Here is a 17,855-nt window from a genome sequence, read left to right as displayed (position 1 = left end):
ACGAGGCCTATGGTTACAAGAGAAGAGGATGGGCTATTTAGAGGAGAGAGAACAAAGGTTTTTCAAAGGAGAGAGTAACTCTTTGAGATGGACTTAAAAAATTATTCTTGTTAATTATTTAATGAGTCTTTCTTTTTCTTTTTTTAAACTTCGTTTCAAAATAGTAGCACTAATTCTGTAAAATGATTTAATGTATCGTTACATCATTTCCTTTTAAGGTAATATTCTCATCATTAAAAAAAACGAAAAAAACCTTATCACCTCTCCTAGTTTAATCCCCCTTTTGGTGAGTTGGTGATGGTCTTGTGAGTTGTGAGGGTAGAGTAATAATTTTACCATTCTATAAACTGTTTCTTGATTTTTTTTTTTTTTTTTTTGTTTTAAATAATGGAAAGAAGGGAGCTCATTTGAGAGGAGAGATAAGAGAAATCCCTCAAATAAGACCCATGAGGTTTGATCCATAGACCTTAGGGATACGAGGAGGGAGCAATGCCACTACCCCATCACCTCAACCTGATTTCCTGTTTTTTGATGGAGAGTGGTTTTAAAATGGTGCAACTATTTCAAGTTTGCTTCGGAGGCTTTTTTTCTTCCTTCTGTTTTCAAAAAAGTCATTTCACATTATTTCACATCAGTACAACCTAATAAATAATAACACAGTAGCTTAATTAGATTCAGTGAAGATTACCGGGCCAAGAAAGTCATCTATTTCATCAGATAGGGAATAAGTTTATTTTACATATTCTGTACACGAATTCCCACATGATATACATCATATACTATCCACTAGCTAGTTGAAAAAAAGGTATATAAAAAATCTGCCCAAGAACCACTCGCTCAGAATGGTGATGCATTATCTTTTCTGCAGATGAAGCAGAATTCAGAGAGCCAATGAACATCCAATTGCAGCTCCGGAAAGAAGTCACAGGACTATAATGAATAATTTCAGATATTGCTTCAACTTGCAAAATTTGTGCCACAAGTTTAACAGCATTGCTGCTGTTCAGCAGCACAATCCTTCAGTAATATAGGATGCAATGCAGCCTCATATATACAGAAGCTGGACCAACTGAGCAGATTGATGTCCCAGACAGAGACCTTATAAATGCAGATTAACAAGTATTCAGTTCAGTACATTGTGAACTCGTTCAAGGAGTTGCACCACCTGGTCAACTGATACAGGTGAATGAGGTGACCTGGAGCTTGATGACACTTCGGCAGTTGCACAAGGTAATCCCAACACAGCTTCTTGTTGGATGCTTGTAAGCTCCAAAAACTGAGCCAACATGTCTCCATCAAGCATCGTAGGCACCACACCCTGATCAAGTGAGGAAAAAAGTAACCAACAGAGCAAATTGGGAAAAAAAAAAAAAAAAAAAAAAAAAAAAACCCTCTTATCTAAGTTTTAAATGTCTAAATAGATAGAGGGTTGGGTGTGGGCCCCATTAAAGTCACCAAAATACCCTCTCTCTTACTAATATAAGTAGCTGTGCTCATACAAAAATGGGATGTCAAGACAGGACAATTGGACTGGAATGTCTGCGGTATAGCTTATAAGGTAACTTGGTGGTTCCATGATTTTCATCTATATTTATATGACTTTGCCGTTCATGTTAGAAACTTGCAATTCATCTAACAGAAAACTTCCTAAAGGCTATGATGGTAATAATATGTAATTTAAACATAACTTCTTTCACACAATCCAAAATTTTAAATGTTATTTAGTAATGAAAAGAGCATGAAATATGTAATAAAATCCATTTTTCATATATATATACTTTATACAAACAACTTAAAGGGGATTACGAAAATAACAATTCTCTAATGAAACCCATCATTTCTTTTCACTTGATAACTTTTTACTTAATTGGACTTTTATGCTCATTTGAAAAGCGCTCCTAATGAACAAAAAATACCCTTTGATACAATTAACTCTAGAGGTATCTTACCCTCCCATTCTACTACCCTGTTCATCTGTTTATATTTGTATATTATATATTTATATATGCCGATTTGTATTAAGGTTACATCAGGTAATTGTTTTAAAAGTAGTATCTTAGAAGAGTATGATAAGGTTCAATCCTAGATACTAAAATGACATATAATTGCTAAACATGTGAGAATGAACTTAGGGTGTGTTTTCTTCATTTCACCAGATATAGTTAAGACTATAAATTTACACACACGAGTTAAGACACAAGTTCAATAAAGTCCATAAAAGTTTAACTTAAAACATTAAGATGTCAAAATAAGTTGATGAGAAGACCCTTTAATAGACCAAATCAAACACGAAAAAGAAATATCCTGATTTTTATACCTTGTTCTCACGACTACGAAACTCGCTATGATTGTTCCCAAGTATAGGAGCAGTAAGAGGATGAACTGCAAGTCTGGCTTGTACAGGCTTCAAAAGCTCATATTCCTCCCTGTGGCAATATCAAAGAGAGCATAAATGACATACTAAAACCAGATTAACTCATTGAACTACAAAGAACACCCACAGAACTGAAAAAGTACAAAGATTTCATGGAGTTGTTCCTCTAAACCGGCCTTTGAACACCTTCAATAACATTATTTATAAGTAACAGGTACATAAATTTGCTAATTGTCAAATAAATGAAGACAATCAAGGGATTAAACAAAAGAAATCAGCTGAGACAAAACAGGTTTCTTTTTCCCTTTAATTCCACATAGACTGCTTGGTGTCTCAAATTGGGATTTAAGTAAGGGATACCTTCCTTACTACTATGTAATGAAGTACATCATTTTGCAGGGTTCGACGCTTTAAAAGCAGCTACCATCAGGGCTGGCTAATACCCTACGCAAGTTGTGCAACGAAATAGGGCCCCCCGATTTTTAAAAGCCCATGTTTTTCGAAAACAAACAAAACACAACATATGAAGGTTCACAATAAAATAATACGTAAACTATTATGCAATGACTCCATAGTTGGTTGTTAGAAAGATAAGATAACCCATATTACCGCAAGTAGCAGGATCAAATCCCAATATACATGCTTCGCAATTTATTTTTTAATCTATAAGATTAAGTATATTGCTTTGCTACTTCCTTTTTATGTTTTCACCTTACGTTTTTTGGCTTCGCTAATTCATATCATTTCTCTTATCTGCACCTTCCTCTTCCCATATCCTTCGTATTCGTTAATTTTCATTTAGCTAAATTCCTTTTTATGTCTTCAAAAAAAAAATTGCTCCTCCATCTCATTTTATTTGATTTATATTACCCTATTTTATTGTGTTCCATCTGAAAATACAGAGGAAATATATGTAACACATGTCTTTTTTTAATACTCAATATATAATTTAAAGTTCCAGGAACATTTGGAACATTTTGCTTCTGAGCATCCTTTAGCAGTAGTTTGCTAGGCCTCCTCTACCGGAGACCGGGGCGGACTCATGAACGTAGCTATTTTAGTATGGAATAAGATTTTTAAGGCTCAATTATAAAATTGGACAGAGCCTCGTAATTGTTTAGAACGGCCCTAGTTACCATCTACATTGAAAAAATACATAGATTTTTAAGAGAGACATGGCCTCAAGCCATTGTTAGAGAGTGATAGCCTCAAGCTATTACCCTATCTTTTGTCAACCTTGCAATTTTCATTCGATATTCAAACTTCCATCTTTATTATACTTGCATTGTAACATCTGAAATTCAAAGGTAGATAATCAGTCCATTACAAAGTGTATGCTCTATATAGTATATCCTGTTACAACTTATAAATCTGCCAGTCATTTTAACTGGGAGGGAATCATTAGCTAATTTAATGATAAGATCACTAAAGAGACTTTCAAGATAAGGGAGTAAATAATTGGATACAAATAAATAAGCAATTCATCTGTTAAAATGGTAAATGAGATATTTATGTAAGGTTAGAGGATAATAGCTTGGTAAACTTTACATTTGTCTCCTCTAAAATTAAATTTTTCAAAGAGGCATTAAAACTAACTACTAATCAAATAGTTTTGAAAACAATATAGTTCCAGATTCAAAAGAAAGGTACCTGGATATAGGGATGAAAATTAAAATGCTTCCAAGTAGAGTACTGGCCATGATACCATTGCGCGACAAATCAACAACACTATTACCACCGTCACACCCTTTAAATCCATCTTCAGCAGGCATTTTATAAGAGAATGACCCCTACACGTACACATACAGCAACATGATAGAATGCCATGTATTAAGAGTGACAAAATGAAAATCACATAACATTAGAGAAAAATATCACAGCAATGTCCAGGATGCACACAGTATCAATAGTGACAAAATGATAGAATGCCATGCACTAAAAGAGACAACGAAAATCACAAAGCAATCAAGAAAACTTCACAGCAACATGATATATGTGTTTTATATGCTATTTTATCCCCCGTCCCACGGTCATTTTTATGCATACTTGAGCTCTTCGGGGCTATTTTTAATACTAATGTGTGGTTTCGAGTGTTCGAGTGTTCTGTAGAGTTTGGCATTTGTTTTGTAGGAATTTCCCCGATTTGTTGGTGATTTTTATGGTTTTCAGGCCACTACGAGATACCGAAGCTATGATCACATTCATGACCGTCGTTTGTAGCCCAAGAAGTAAATTTGGGCCACAAGTGTTTGGACCCCAAAGGAAAATAAGAAGGAAACTCGGCCAAGAAAAGACCGGGCCCGATCAAGCGGCCTATGGCCCGATCAAGCGAATGCTCATAAGGCGGTGTGAAGAAAAAGGCGGGCCCGATCGGGCGGCCCTTTGCCCGATTGGGCGCGAGTTTTTCCGGAGTTGTTAAGGATTGCGTTTTGAGTTAATTTTGGAGTTTAATATAAACTCTTTTGTAAGCTTTATTAGCTACGTTTTTAGATTACAATTTTCATTATTAAGCTTTTAGAGAGATTTTAGTGAGAGATTATTGTTGAACTCAAGTTTTCCCCTTTTAGTGCAATTTCATATTTCCTTCATTCGGTATTATTTCTCGTCTCTTTTATTGCTTTGTTTATCGTTTTGATTGTAATTGCTTTTGCTATTTTTGTGCTTTGATTTCAATCATGTCTTTTATATATGTTTTGATTAGTTTAGATTTAAATATGTGTGAGTAGTTAATCTCTAGGGTTCTTAGGGGATCCATGATTAACACGAAGGGATAATTTGTTATTATTGATTATTGATATTGCATGATAATTTCTTATTGGATTGCTTTAATTCTTTACAATTGGATTATGAATCGAGCAGATGTGATTTGATTGTAAAAGTATAGCAATATTATATTGAATTGATGAATCGAGCAGATGTTAATTTGATATTAAAGGTTATTTTCAATAAGAACTTAGAATTAATAAATTGCGAGAGCATGTTATATCTATGTTGATTAATAAATTGCAAGAGCCTGTTAATCATGTATGTTTGCAATATTAATTGTTGATTGTCATGTTTTATCCCGGAGTATTAATTGTTGGTGAATCTGTGACCCTAGGCTTTTTATTATTGGTTATTCCTTTAGATTGATTTCACACAAATCTTATTTGCTTCTTGATGATTTAGATTATAATAATTCATAAGTAATAGAAAAACGATGTTTTCCTATGGATTCGACCCTACTTCCCTATCTATTTTAGTTAGTGGTCTTAGGAATTACTTTTGATTGGTTGATACGACTTTAGTCTGTTAAAATTTGGCGTCGTTGCCGGGGAAACGGTGGTTTTAAGTCTGATTATTTTTGTTGTCTAGATTATTTTCTTTTGTCCCAAGAACGAAAGTTCTTTGAGACAGTTTTTTTATATTTGTTTGTTTACTTCTGTGTTTATGCCCAGAAGTTCTACATCAGGGAAATCAAACGTTCTTTTCATAGACAGAAAAATCTTTTTAGACTAGTACAAGCTACTTCCGAGGGTAACACACCTTTAGAACCCCCATCTGATTCTAGCGACACAGAAGTTTCTTCGGAACCAGAACCAGAAACCACACCTTGCTCCTCCACCAAATCTCGAGGGACTACAATTCGAGATTAAACCCCAGTTTATTACTATGATCGAAAGGAAGCAATTTGGCGGAGCTAAGAATGAAGATCCAAATCTTCCTATTTTGGATTTTTGTCAATATTGCAATATCATCAGACAAGCTGGGGTCACGCAGGACCAAATCAGGGAGATTCTTTTTCCTTTTTCTTTATGTGGTAAAGCTAAACTATGGTATAATGAATTGAATAAGACTGCTCTTGGTATTACTGACTGGAATTCTCTTGCTATGAATTTCTATAATAAATATTACCCTGCGGAGAGGAAAGCTTTGTTGAGGAGTTCGATCCTAAATTTTTTCCAAGAAGCGAAAGAAACTTTATATGAAGCTTGGGAAAGATTTAGGGATTTGCAGAGAGAATGACCCCATCATGGGATTTTACAGTGGTAGATAATCCAAGCCTTCTACAACGGGCTTGAAAATTCATTCAAATCAATCTTAGACTCAGTAGCTAATGGAAGATTTATGAATCTTCAAGAGGATGTGGCAGGAACAGTCATTGAAGAGATGGCAATTCATAATTCCCAATATGGGAATCCTAGAGGTTTTGCAAACAAAGGGAAATATAATGTCGAGTCTGTAACCTTTGTGCAAGCTCAATTAACCTCTATTTGAAATTAGATAATATTAGTACTGCTATTCCTGTTTCCGTAGCTAATGTTTCTACTGTTAATAATAATACTACTGATGCTTTTTGTGAAAATTGTGGAATTGTAGGACATTGGGCGCAAGATTGTAGGAGTTCTGTGGAACAAGTTAATGCTTTCCAACCCATACTCTAACACTTATAATCCTGGTCTTCGGAACCACCCAAACCTTTCCAACCGAGTACCAATGTGCTAAATCCTCCACCTCCACAACAACCACAACAACAAGCCCCACAGCAAGCAACCACAGCAGAAATATTACCAACATCCTAATCGGAGAACCCAACAACAAACTCCACCTCCACCCATTGATCCTGCCTGTGAGAAATCAAGACGATGTTAGCCAATATGTAAAAGCAGATGCAGAGTAGGGATGTGCAAATTGACTCGATCCTAGCACATAATAATATCATAGATAATCAAATTGCGCAACTTTCCTCTACTCTACAAACTCGCCACTACATCGTACAGATTACGCGAATGCAATTACTCTGAGAAGTGGTTCAAAATATGATGGGCCCTCTATGCCTAAAGATGAAGAACCTATCATAACAAAAATTGCTAATCCTGATTCTGCTATACCAAACACTGTTGTTACTAGCCCTGCAGGCTAGGGTAAAACTGAAACTAACTCTTCCGATGATATTTTGTAGGGTAAAACTCAAGATAAAGCTGGAGATATGCAGAGCCCCACCTAGAGGTTGTTAAGAATTTGCAGGTAACGGTTCCTTCACCGATTTAATTACAAGGTTCCTGCATATGCTAAATTCATGAAAGATATTTTGACTAGGAAGAGAGCCTATTAATCATGTTATGTTTGCAATATTAATTATTGATTTGGTGAACCTGTGACCCTAGGCTTTTTATTATTGGTTATTCCCTTAGATTAATTTCACACAAATCTTATTTGCTTCTTGATAATTTAGTTATAATAATTAATTAGGAATAGAATAACATTATTTCCCTGTGGATTCGACCCTACTTCCTTATCTATTTTAGTTAGTGGTCTTAGGAATTACTTTTGATTAGGTGATACGACTTTAGCCTTACACAACGTCCAAGAGGCACACAATATCAATAGTGACAACATGATAGAATATATGCAATTTTCAATGCCTAAACAGTTTCCATGAAACAATCTATAAAGAAGAAAAGACATAGTAATTACATGAAAATAACAATTCAGATGTGCAGCCTTAAACCAGAAAATGCCATTTTTCAAATAACGCCAAACCATTATCTCTAGAGATGAGACAAACATAAGAGCCATAGCGGCCCAATTGCATAGAATAAATGAATTGCTGCATACACTAATTTCCCTTCATCACCACTAAATTTGATAATTCTATTTGCTCCATTACCACTAAATATAAGTAAATGTAAGTTTTAATTTAACAAAGGTAAGTTTAGCAAAAATAAGCTTATGAGAATAGAGCCAATGTTGCTCCTTTGTTATGGATTCATGACTGACTTATTTTGCTCACACAAAGAAGACAGAAAATAGAGAAAAAGATTGAATCTTTCATTAATAATACTAAGTTTTTTTTAACAAACTAGTAGCTTTAGGTACCACTCTCCATATTAGTGAAAAGCAACCATTCACCAAGGTAAGACTTCTAAAAAACAATTACCTGCCTAATCAGTTCTTCTCTCTCACTATTTACATACATGGTTTCAATCCTAGGATGATTCTAGACTGAGCTTTTGTCTCATGTGCACAGGTGGTGTCTCTTGGTTCATTGCAAACTCTCACTTATAATAATTTGATGACATCTAAGTACAAACAATATTAGACTACCCGTATGCCCATCCCCTAGGTTGGTTCACTACAAGGAGCTTCCCGACAAAAAACACAACTGAGATACACTAAAGCACAAGGCACTGCAAGGTGCCAACAAAAGAGCATCTGAGTAGTCTTCAGACAACGCAGATCAAGAGGCACACACCACAGGATGCCTCAACCAAGTGCAAGGCTACCCTTCTTGCACATCTTGGAAGCTGCCTAGGAAAGGGATAAAAGAAAATAACGACTTGTGAGAGATTGACAGATTCAGAAGAATTTCCAGTCTTTAATCCATCTCATCAACTTGCTAAGGTATGGACTATTTTCTCGCTAGATTTTCTTTTCTCCCTCCCTTTCTCTATTATAGTAGATCATGTGTTTCCCACCGCCTCCCATTTGATTCTTCTTACTTTTCTTTTCAAACATAGCTTTCTTCTAAATCTTCATCCAGTTTTCTTTTTTCGTCAATAATTGCTGATAGAATAAACATCAATGGAAATCCCATCACTTCTTGACTTAGAGGAGGCAGTAGAGTGTAGGGAGAAGGACTTGGGCCAGATGCTGACTGGTTAGGAGGTTGAGGTCATGTGTACTTACCGCACTTGGCTTAACGCTTTAACCTTGTGAAACAGTCTAATAAAATGTTAATCCAGACTAATTCAAGGAGAATAACCGGAGAAGGAGTGAGCAATTTATGCACTTTGATACCATCCTTTGGTTTCACATCATCAAAATTTTCCTCAATCAGGACAAACAGTGGTTTTTTTTTTGTTTCTTTTGTTAATCATCTTCCAAGTACATATGTTTTAGATTTTCCATGATGATCCAAAATGATTTGAAGTCGGCTAACATGAATCGTCATAAGGAGTTGTACCATATAAAGGAAAGGGACATAACAATAATTAGTTGAAAGAGTTTGTAAACAGGTGAGTAAAGTGAGAAAAAGAAAGAGCATCCAAGAAAATATTAAGGGAGTTTTAAAAGAGAACCAAGAGTAAAATTCAAGAAAGTTTTAAAAGAGTGGTTAAAACATAGGGAGTAAAAAAAATAACATATAATGTTTGAGAAAACTTTAGCAAAGGAAATCAATACAGTTAATAAAACACTAATGGGATAAAATAATAAGAGTAAATACTAAGATAAATTTAAAAAGTATAGATATAAAAAAGAAATAAATAATCAAATCAAAATAATATTGTTTTGATTTTTTTTTTTTTATTTACAATAAAGATCAATACACATTTTAAAATAAACAATTATATGAAAGTAAAGCCTCATGTGAGTTGGCTCAGCTCCAAACGATCACCCAGTTTTGCTGCCCTAGGGTTAGTATCCATGAGAGCTAATGTACTAATCAGCCCTAATGTCTTGAGGACCAAGATAGCACGACTGCAATGTTTTTTCTTCTACAAATAAGGTTATACACCTTTAAGGGTATTTGAGGTATCTGAAATAAGGTTATACACCTTTAAGGTACTTGAGGTATCTGAAATAAGGTAATTTGGCCTAAATTTATTAAGGCCTGATCGATTCTGATATGAATCTTCTTGGTCTTATCTCCTAGTCTAAGCTTTGACCATATTTTAAAACTAATTTCTAGGAACATTATCATGTGGGGTCTCATTTGGCTCAACGTTAAATTTTAAACATCAATTTTCATTATTTCTACAAAAAAGTTATCAAAAATTTGTCTCCACAAAACATATATAAAATTACATAGTATGCAGGTACCATTGTGTCAGCAGTTCACATAGTATGAAGGTTCCCTTGTTTCAGCACTTCACAATTACACGGGCAAGTGCCAAGTCTAAGCATCACAAAAAGGAAATTTAATTTTCAGGCCAATCTAAATGGATATACATATAAAAATATATTTACTGCGGTCAGAATTTCTCCTCAACTACCTGCCCAAAACCTCAATAAAAAATAAAATACGATACTTCATAAAATAAATAAGTACACTATACACTTTTACAGATTAAACTATGTTTAAAATTATAGGTGAAACTTCTGTAAAAAGTATAGTCTCCGGAGGAATGCAAGGAATAATGAGAACAGATACTAAAAACAGCCTTTGACTTACCTTCTTGATGCTCATTGCAATCTCGCCTGTATAATATGAACAGCTCACTGTTAGGTTGCATTCAGGACTCGCATTGTCTGGGGCATTAGAGGAAACATGATGTTAATTGTCCTAAACATGTCATCTCCAAAAACAAGATACATTGAGGAAGAAAAAACCCCTACCTGATTAGCTAGATTTAAAACATTAAGCTTATTGCCTACAATAATGAAAAAATAAAGCTAACCTTCCAAATGAGTTGAGGATGTTAGAACAGCAATGCTTCCCTTACGATCCGAAACAAAGGCAGTGCTGGTATCAGTAAGGAGACAATCAGCAACTAACCTCTGACCAGGATCACAATAGATCTGCTCCAGTTTCTTTGCAGTCTTGTGTTTTTGGTCACGGAGACAAGTGTTAGCACATTCATAGAACAGTTACCAAAATAATGTTGAGAATCAATTTTTCATACCCAAAAGAAAAGGGAAATAAGAAAGAAAAGGTTATCACTAATCACAAACATACAATGGAGAATTTACTGGAAGAAGCCAGCAGTATTTACCTCATGATAATCATAAAATAGCACACCATCACGACAATCACCAACAGCAATCCTTGTGAAGTAAGCTGTCAATGAGACTATCATAAACCGCGTTCTTTCAACAGCATACCTTTTAAGTCTCTTGGGATTATCCTTTTGAAAGCCGCATACATAGAACTGAAAAATAAAAAGAAGATTGGATACTCAATATAGTCATGTACATCTAATAATCATCAGGATAAGAGGAAGGATAGCAATTTACAGCGTTGCCAGAAGAAGCTAAGAAGTACTCATCAAGGTAAGGACATATTGCAAGCACCACTCCAGGCCAAGTAATTGCACTAAGAAATTCTAGCTGCCAAGCTTCAGAATCTTCAAGCTTCGCTTCATCACAGCTATTATCATCTGGGCTACTGCAACGGCTGCTATTAGACATCCTTTCAGCAGTGTATCCAGCAGCTTCACAAACTGGCGAAATATGTTGCATAGATGAACTCGATTTCAAACGCATTGTCATTGACCCACTATCCGAATTGGAGAAGTGCTCTAGGCGGAACATAATTAATCGGCCCTTTGTACTGCCAAAGTTATGTCCAGTTAGGATGCACACATAAACAGGACATATTAAACTATTAACTCGAAAGTCATAAGAATCGGAAATGCAAAAGGGCAATTTTATAGAAAATAACAAAATTATCTCGAACCAGATCCAAGTGCAGTTTTAAAGCTGAACTTAAAGAACCCAAAAAAACAAAAAAAAAAAAAAAAGGTCAGAAGATAAGGAAATCCAAGATACGACTAACCTTTCAGCTTCTCCACTAGGCATTATAGCTGGCCCAGAAGATAAACTGGTTCCAACCAACAGAACCTGCTGATTCCCAACCTGCACAAACTCCATGCACTTTCCAGTTTCACCCACACCGAACTTAAAAGTAGAGACCACAGACCCACTAAGGGGATCTACACAGCATATATCAGAGGAAAACGGATCGATATCTAAATCAGTTCTCATAACGAGCAGCAACCTGCTCTCACTATGATACAAGACCTTTCGTGGAGTTCCACCCAGATGAAATTTCTGCACATTAAGCCTCTTACTATGCACCATCTCTACCTGCAACATCAAGTTGTTTCTACATTATTAGTTATCACCAGCAAAAGATGTGTCTAATTACAAAAATACTACTATTATAAAAACAAAAGTTGATGTTGCAGCAATATAGGTATGAGGTCCTACAATTAAATAGACAACAGAGCAATGTCAGAAGAAACAAATGTCCACGTATCTTTAAGTAAGGATATTTTAGACATAGGTCTTAAGATCAGCTTTAACCGCCAAATCACCAGACTGAATGAAGAAAGATTTTTCAGTGATATAAACAGAGAGGTTTTAATTTGTTTGAGGTAAATGACAGTTGGCTTTCATTTTGAGGATCCTTGTGTCCTTATCACAAGTGTTCCTATCAAACTCTTTATTCAATGACAGCTACACTCTTTAACAAGGCCCCATGTAAAAATGAATTAGCTACCAAGAAAATCTATCTGACTTAATTAACCCAGCATATGGACTATAAAGGGGAAAAAAATCTAATAACAGCCCTTACCCTGTTGATCCAATATACTACAGAAACAAACACTCACCAGATGTAGACAGTTCTCTGCTACAAATAGAAGTCCCTTTGGACATTCAGCTGAGCATACAGGAGTCACATAAGTTGAAGGTTCAAACGAGATTGAAATGTATGAAAGGCTGTGCCTAGCAGCTTGGACTAACCAAGGCCTGTCGCTGAGAGCAATAACATCAGCATCTAATGACTCACTGAGAGGAACAAGGAAAACAGGGGTAATACCAATCCGACGAATAGCAATTAATAGGAGATGAACAGGATCATTATCCTTTGGCCTTTCATAGGAGTTGACACCACTAAGCTGTGGACCAAGAACGGCTGGAGCTGATGCCTTTAACAAACCAGATTTTGAACACAAAGTGGTCCTATAACAGGGTAGATCAGATTCCCAGGATGTTGTAGGCCACTCAAAGCGTAACAACATTCCATTTCTTAACCCAGAGAGAATATACAGCCTATCAACCAGCACAAGCCTTACATCCTGCGGAATACACCCACTGATAGCGGTACCAGTCGTATTTGTCAGTGATATCATTCCAGCGGCAAGAACTCGTATGCCTTGACCATGCACATAAGATAGAATTTCCACAGATGGCTTGTGTGTACCAATCACAAATGGATTACCAATATCAAATCCAGCTGGGATAGGACCAGAATCTCTTCCTATACTGTGCATTTGTGGAATAGATATGCAAGACAATTCACTTTGAAGTCTAACATGTTGCATCTCACAGATTTCATAGTCATACAATGATAGCAATTTAACACCAAGAATTATAAGGAAACAAGGATTTGCAGTAGCAACAATTATCATCTTGTGTCCAACAGCTCCTAAGCTAATACCAACTTTATCAGGAGACCAGGAAGTACATGTTGGTGAAGACATCGGAATACCATCTGGATGAGCAACTGAAGTAGGCAAGCAAAGTCTGACATAATTTTGATCAATCTGAACCAATACATTATCAACAACAAGACCACATGCTAATGTACAGACATCAGGCTGAAAACCAACTGACTCTGTTACATCAGTGAAGCTTACACCAACTGACAACACCCTGGTTTCCTCAACAAAAGAAAGCACAAGAAAAGAGTGATTTGAATCTTTTATTCTCATCTTAACAGTCCATATAGCAGTTATTCCTTCATATATAGGAGCTGTCCTTACTAATCTTTCCAGACTTGCACCATTTCTGATTATCCTCAATGATCCTTCAGGAGCCACTCCACAGCAAGCAAACATTTGATCCTGCTTTTCATCGTGATAATCCATGACTGACATGTCTAGGATGGGAGCAATATTTTGAATCGGACCTACATAAGCCAGATATTCATCTTTCATTTCACCAACATCTGCCAATTTTAGGACCATGCCATTGTCCATCTCCACAATTGCTGCCAAATAGCCACCGGTGGTCCATAATAATGCTATACTAGGAAGACCAACAAAGAGACAATGAGATATGAAGACTTCAGGACCATCAGGGCCAAAAGTGATTTCAATATAAAAGTATTCCCCAGTATCCACCGAAAATATCATCCTTGGTTTCGTATTTGTTCCTGGTTCCCAACTCCATGAACTTACATACATAGGTACAGATTTAGCACTGTGCACATCCGCATCAATGCTCATGGGATCATTACCCTTATTAAAATCCATCCCATAATCCTGCAACTCTAGCAGAGCACGAGCAGCAATGAAGCCTTCATCGTCACCATCCTGCATCTTGAAAGGGTCTTCCATACAACTCTTCTCCTCACTTGGGTTGATTGGAGTACTCAGGTCTGTTCTTTGCACACAAAAAGGATTACAAGCATCACTAAGATCCATAAGTAAGATATCACCAACCCTAAATAAAAATGCAAGTCCCGGAGATCCATGAACTTCAGCAATAGTACAAGCTAAGGGTCCACTTTCCACAAACCTAGAAAGAATATGGATTGTATTCTCTCTGACATCCCAACCCAAAAGAAGCAGCTCATTCAAGGATGATTCCTTCCTGCAGATTATTATCGTTCTTTAAATTTGAGGGAAATATAAAGAATGACCTTGTCATCTCACTAGTAATCAAAATAACAAGATCCATGAGCATAGACAAAAAACAGCAATGTTTTCTTTTTTGGAATTTTTTATCATCATACCTGGTGACAAGAATTGCTAGTACAGGATTGTGCTCCTTGCTCAATTGGTCAGAATGCTTTGAAATAAAGCACATGCTCCAAATAGTTCCATTTATATATGATATTGGAGGTGTTGGAGCAGACTCTACACTTATTTCCTCTACAGGCAATGAATTGACCAAAATAGACTGGCTGGTTTGCTGGAGTTCTATGTCAATCAAATCATCCTCGGGTTCAGGAGGATAGGTTATTCGCTAGAACAAAGCAAAGGAATATTTCAACTTCATAAGAAAACCCCAAATAGAATATACTTAAATATAACAGAATAAACTTGCAGTACATTCCAGGATCAAGGATCAGCATATAGTAAACTCAAATAACTCTAATACCTTGTCAATCATATCAACATCGCTTGATTGTGAAACAGAAAAAAGAGCCACACGTTCTTCATAAGCACTAACGGCAATGTAACACCCTCTGGAACAAATAGCACAATTAAACACAAACACAATCAAAAACAAGAAATTGATGGAAAGCAGTAGAAAGAAGAGAGTAGTGAATTAAGGAGGACGAATGTGAACAAAGATTGAAAGAGAACTAGAATTAAGAAGCACAAGTAGGAAGAGAAATTTAAGCACAATATCAAGTTCATGGAGCACAAAATTAAAATTACAACCAGGAAATTGACACATGGTCATACACACAACACGTACACAAGATTATAGTATGCCAATGTATTAGTCAGGTTAACCAGATCAAACATCTAGGCATCCAACACTCAAACTAGGACTCTCGTGTCATTTGTGATACCAGTGAGTAGAGATGCATTTACTAAATAATCCTTCTAGTGCACCACCCATGGATAAATGGAAACCAGAAAAGCCCTCTGCTTTTAATTGACCGGTGATCCAGCATTGAATCCATCACGCTAGTTAAACAGTTAAGAGTGTAGCAAGAATCTAATTTTTGATGAGGCACCCTACATTTGAATCAGGGCAAAGCATGGCCTGGATATAGTCTCCAAATATGGCTATGAAGAGGTGGCAAAAATACATTGCAATAACTCCAAAGAAAATACTTACAAGGCATCAACAGCAAGCATTCTACCAATCTGGTGTCTTGAGTTGCCAGGGATTGAAAGTTGAACATGAGTCACTGGAAAGAACCTAATCAGTCAGCGGAAGCACAAATATAAGTCACCAACTAAACCATAATTAGTTCACAACAACGAGAAACTATAAATACATCCAATTTTTCTATTAAAAAGCAGAGGAGAACCCATAGAGGAAGGCTATAGATGAGAGTAGAACCTGTGCATTTCATTACAAAATGTTAGAAAAGAGAGCTTTCCAGAATCGGAAATGATAACCAACATGTCTTTCCCCATAACCTGCAGAAGGAATAAAATATGCATTCAATTACCCCGCAAGAAAAGAGATGTAGCCATTATGAGCATTAACACGAGGGTTCCTTATATCATGTAAACCTGTGAGTTATGTGTACGAAGTTTCTTAGTCCTGGGTAGAATAGCCATGTCTTTTATTACACCAAATACCGGTTGCTCGCAGATAGATTGCACCACGCCATCCTCACTCATTTCTACCAACTCAATAGATGTCTCCTGCACGATACAACCCATTTAGACATATTCTGAATAGACTACCAAGTGGCTATTCTTACTCAATTTAATAGACATGCATAAGACACAATTGCTTCATTTCTACATGGTAACACCTTTCTCTGACTTGTAAACAATCAAAATAGAATCACACGGAATATGCAATAAGACAAAATTTCTGCAAATGACCACTACATTTTACACAAATTGACAAAAACATCGTAGTAAAGAAACAAACAACCGAACTTAAAGAAAACACAACCTCATTTCACCATGATAAATATCAGTAGCGAATGAGAAAAATAACTAACTATAAATCAAAATCCTCTCATTGCCATTAAAGTATTATCACGAAAACAAATATAATTAAGGGCAACCGAAACAAACACAATGGTAGAGGTTTTCAATTTTCAACAAAAAGAAATAAAAAAACTTGTGTTTCATGATGCCAGTGAGTAGATGCAGTAACTGGGGAGTTTTCCCCCCTAAATTTTTAACACTAGTTCATTTTCACCACCAATACAAAGAACTTTTAACAGACAATAACACGGTTTTGGTAATCGATACAAAGAACACTAGATATGTCACAAACCAACCATTGTTAGCATGAAACTTAGTAACAATCACAGAAATCAATTCAAAATATTGAACTAAACCCCAATAAAAATTGAGCAAAACTGAATCAAAAATATAATCAAAACACAATAACAGGAATTAAATAATTCACTAAAATTAAAATCAAATCAAAGCTTGATTGAATTAAATTAAATAAGACCTTGCCGAAAACGATCTCATTGGAAGAAGGAGAACGAATATGGCCATGAACAACTTGAAGAATAACGGAGCTCGGAAGAACGCATTTAGCGAGATAGTGAGCGCCATTAGAAGGCTGAAATTCAGAATTTGATGCTGGTGTTGAAGATGATGATGATTCTGCTTCAGTGACCGCCATTTTTTTGGGAATTTCTGCAAGTTTTTTTAGGGTTCATAGATGATTTGATGTCGAATTCAATAGATTGACAAAAAAATTAGCTGTAGAAAAGTGAAAAATACGGATTTTTTATTTAATTTTGTAGAGATGAGAGAAGAATTTTTAGGGAAGAGAAGAATTTGGTTGGTTTTCTCACTCTTTTTTCCTGCTTGCTACGGTGTAGGAGTTTTTTTTTAAAAAAAATGCCAATTTTGTAATTTTGGAATACTCCCTATTATGGAGTGTAATAATATTAGTAATACTAGTTTGACTAATTTTAGGAATAAGATTAACGATTATAGTTTCACTAATAAATTCATTTCATGGAGCGATTTCCATTAATAACGCTAAAATGATATTTTTTATTATTATTATGAGCTTTGATTTTAAAGTAAATTCAATGTCCAATGATATCATTAGCAGATCTCTAAATAAAACCAATAATGATTTAACATATAAATTTGTCTTA

The 17,855-nt window shown here is 35.6% G+C and overlaps 1 protein-coding gene across 2 annotated transcripts; it reads right to left on the bottom strand.

Moving 5' to 3' along the window:
- Positions 1-358: 358 nt before the first annotated feature.
- On the bottom strand, positions 359-17,613 carry LOC110704804 (pre-mRNA-splicing factor prp12-like). 2 transcript variants are annotated; one of them, XM_021882620.1, is made up of 15 exons: positions 17,192-17,613; positions 16,285-16,419; positions 16,109-16,188; positions 15,881-15,964; positions 15,188-15,275; positions 14,820-15,052; positions 12,691-14,677; positions 11,853-12,163; positions 11,312-11,627; positions 11,071-11,226; positions 10,756-10,897; positions 10,530-10,606; positions 4,025-4,164; positions 2,318-2,426; positions 359-1,318 (listed from the first exon to the last, which is right to left on the bottom strand). In XM_021882620.1, the coding sequence occupies exons 1-15, from the start codon at positions 17,366-17,368 to the stop codon at positions 1,124-1,126; spliced, it is 4,230 nt and encodes a 1,409-aa protein (XP_021738312.1). In that variant the 5' UTR covers positions 17,369-17,613; the 3' UTR covers positions 359-1,123. The 2 variants fall into 2 exon arrangements, with proteins under 2 accessions (XP_021738312.1, XP_021738314.1); XM_021882622.1 differs by lacking the exon at positions 17,192-17,613 and having other exon boundaries at positions 15,881-15,953; positions 16,285-16,415.
- Between the last annotated feature and the right edge of the window lie 242 nt (positions 17,614-17,855).

This window comes from Chenopodium quinoa, unplaced genomic scaffold (genome assembly GCF_001683475.1).
Source record: "Chenopodium quinoa cultivar QQ74 unplaced genomic scaffold, ASM168347v1, whole genome shotgun sequence".
NCBI classification, from domain to species: Eukaryota; Viridiplantae; Streptophyta; class Magnoliopsida; order Caryophyllales; family Amaranthaceae; genus Chenopodium; species Chenopodium quinoa.
This window is presented reverse-complemented; position numbering and strand designations above follow the sequence as displayed.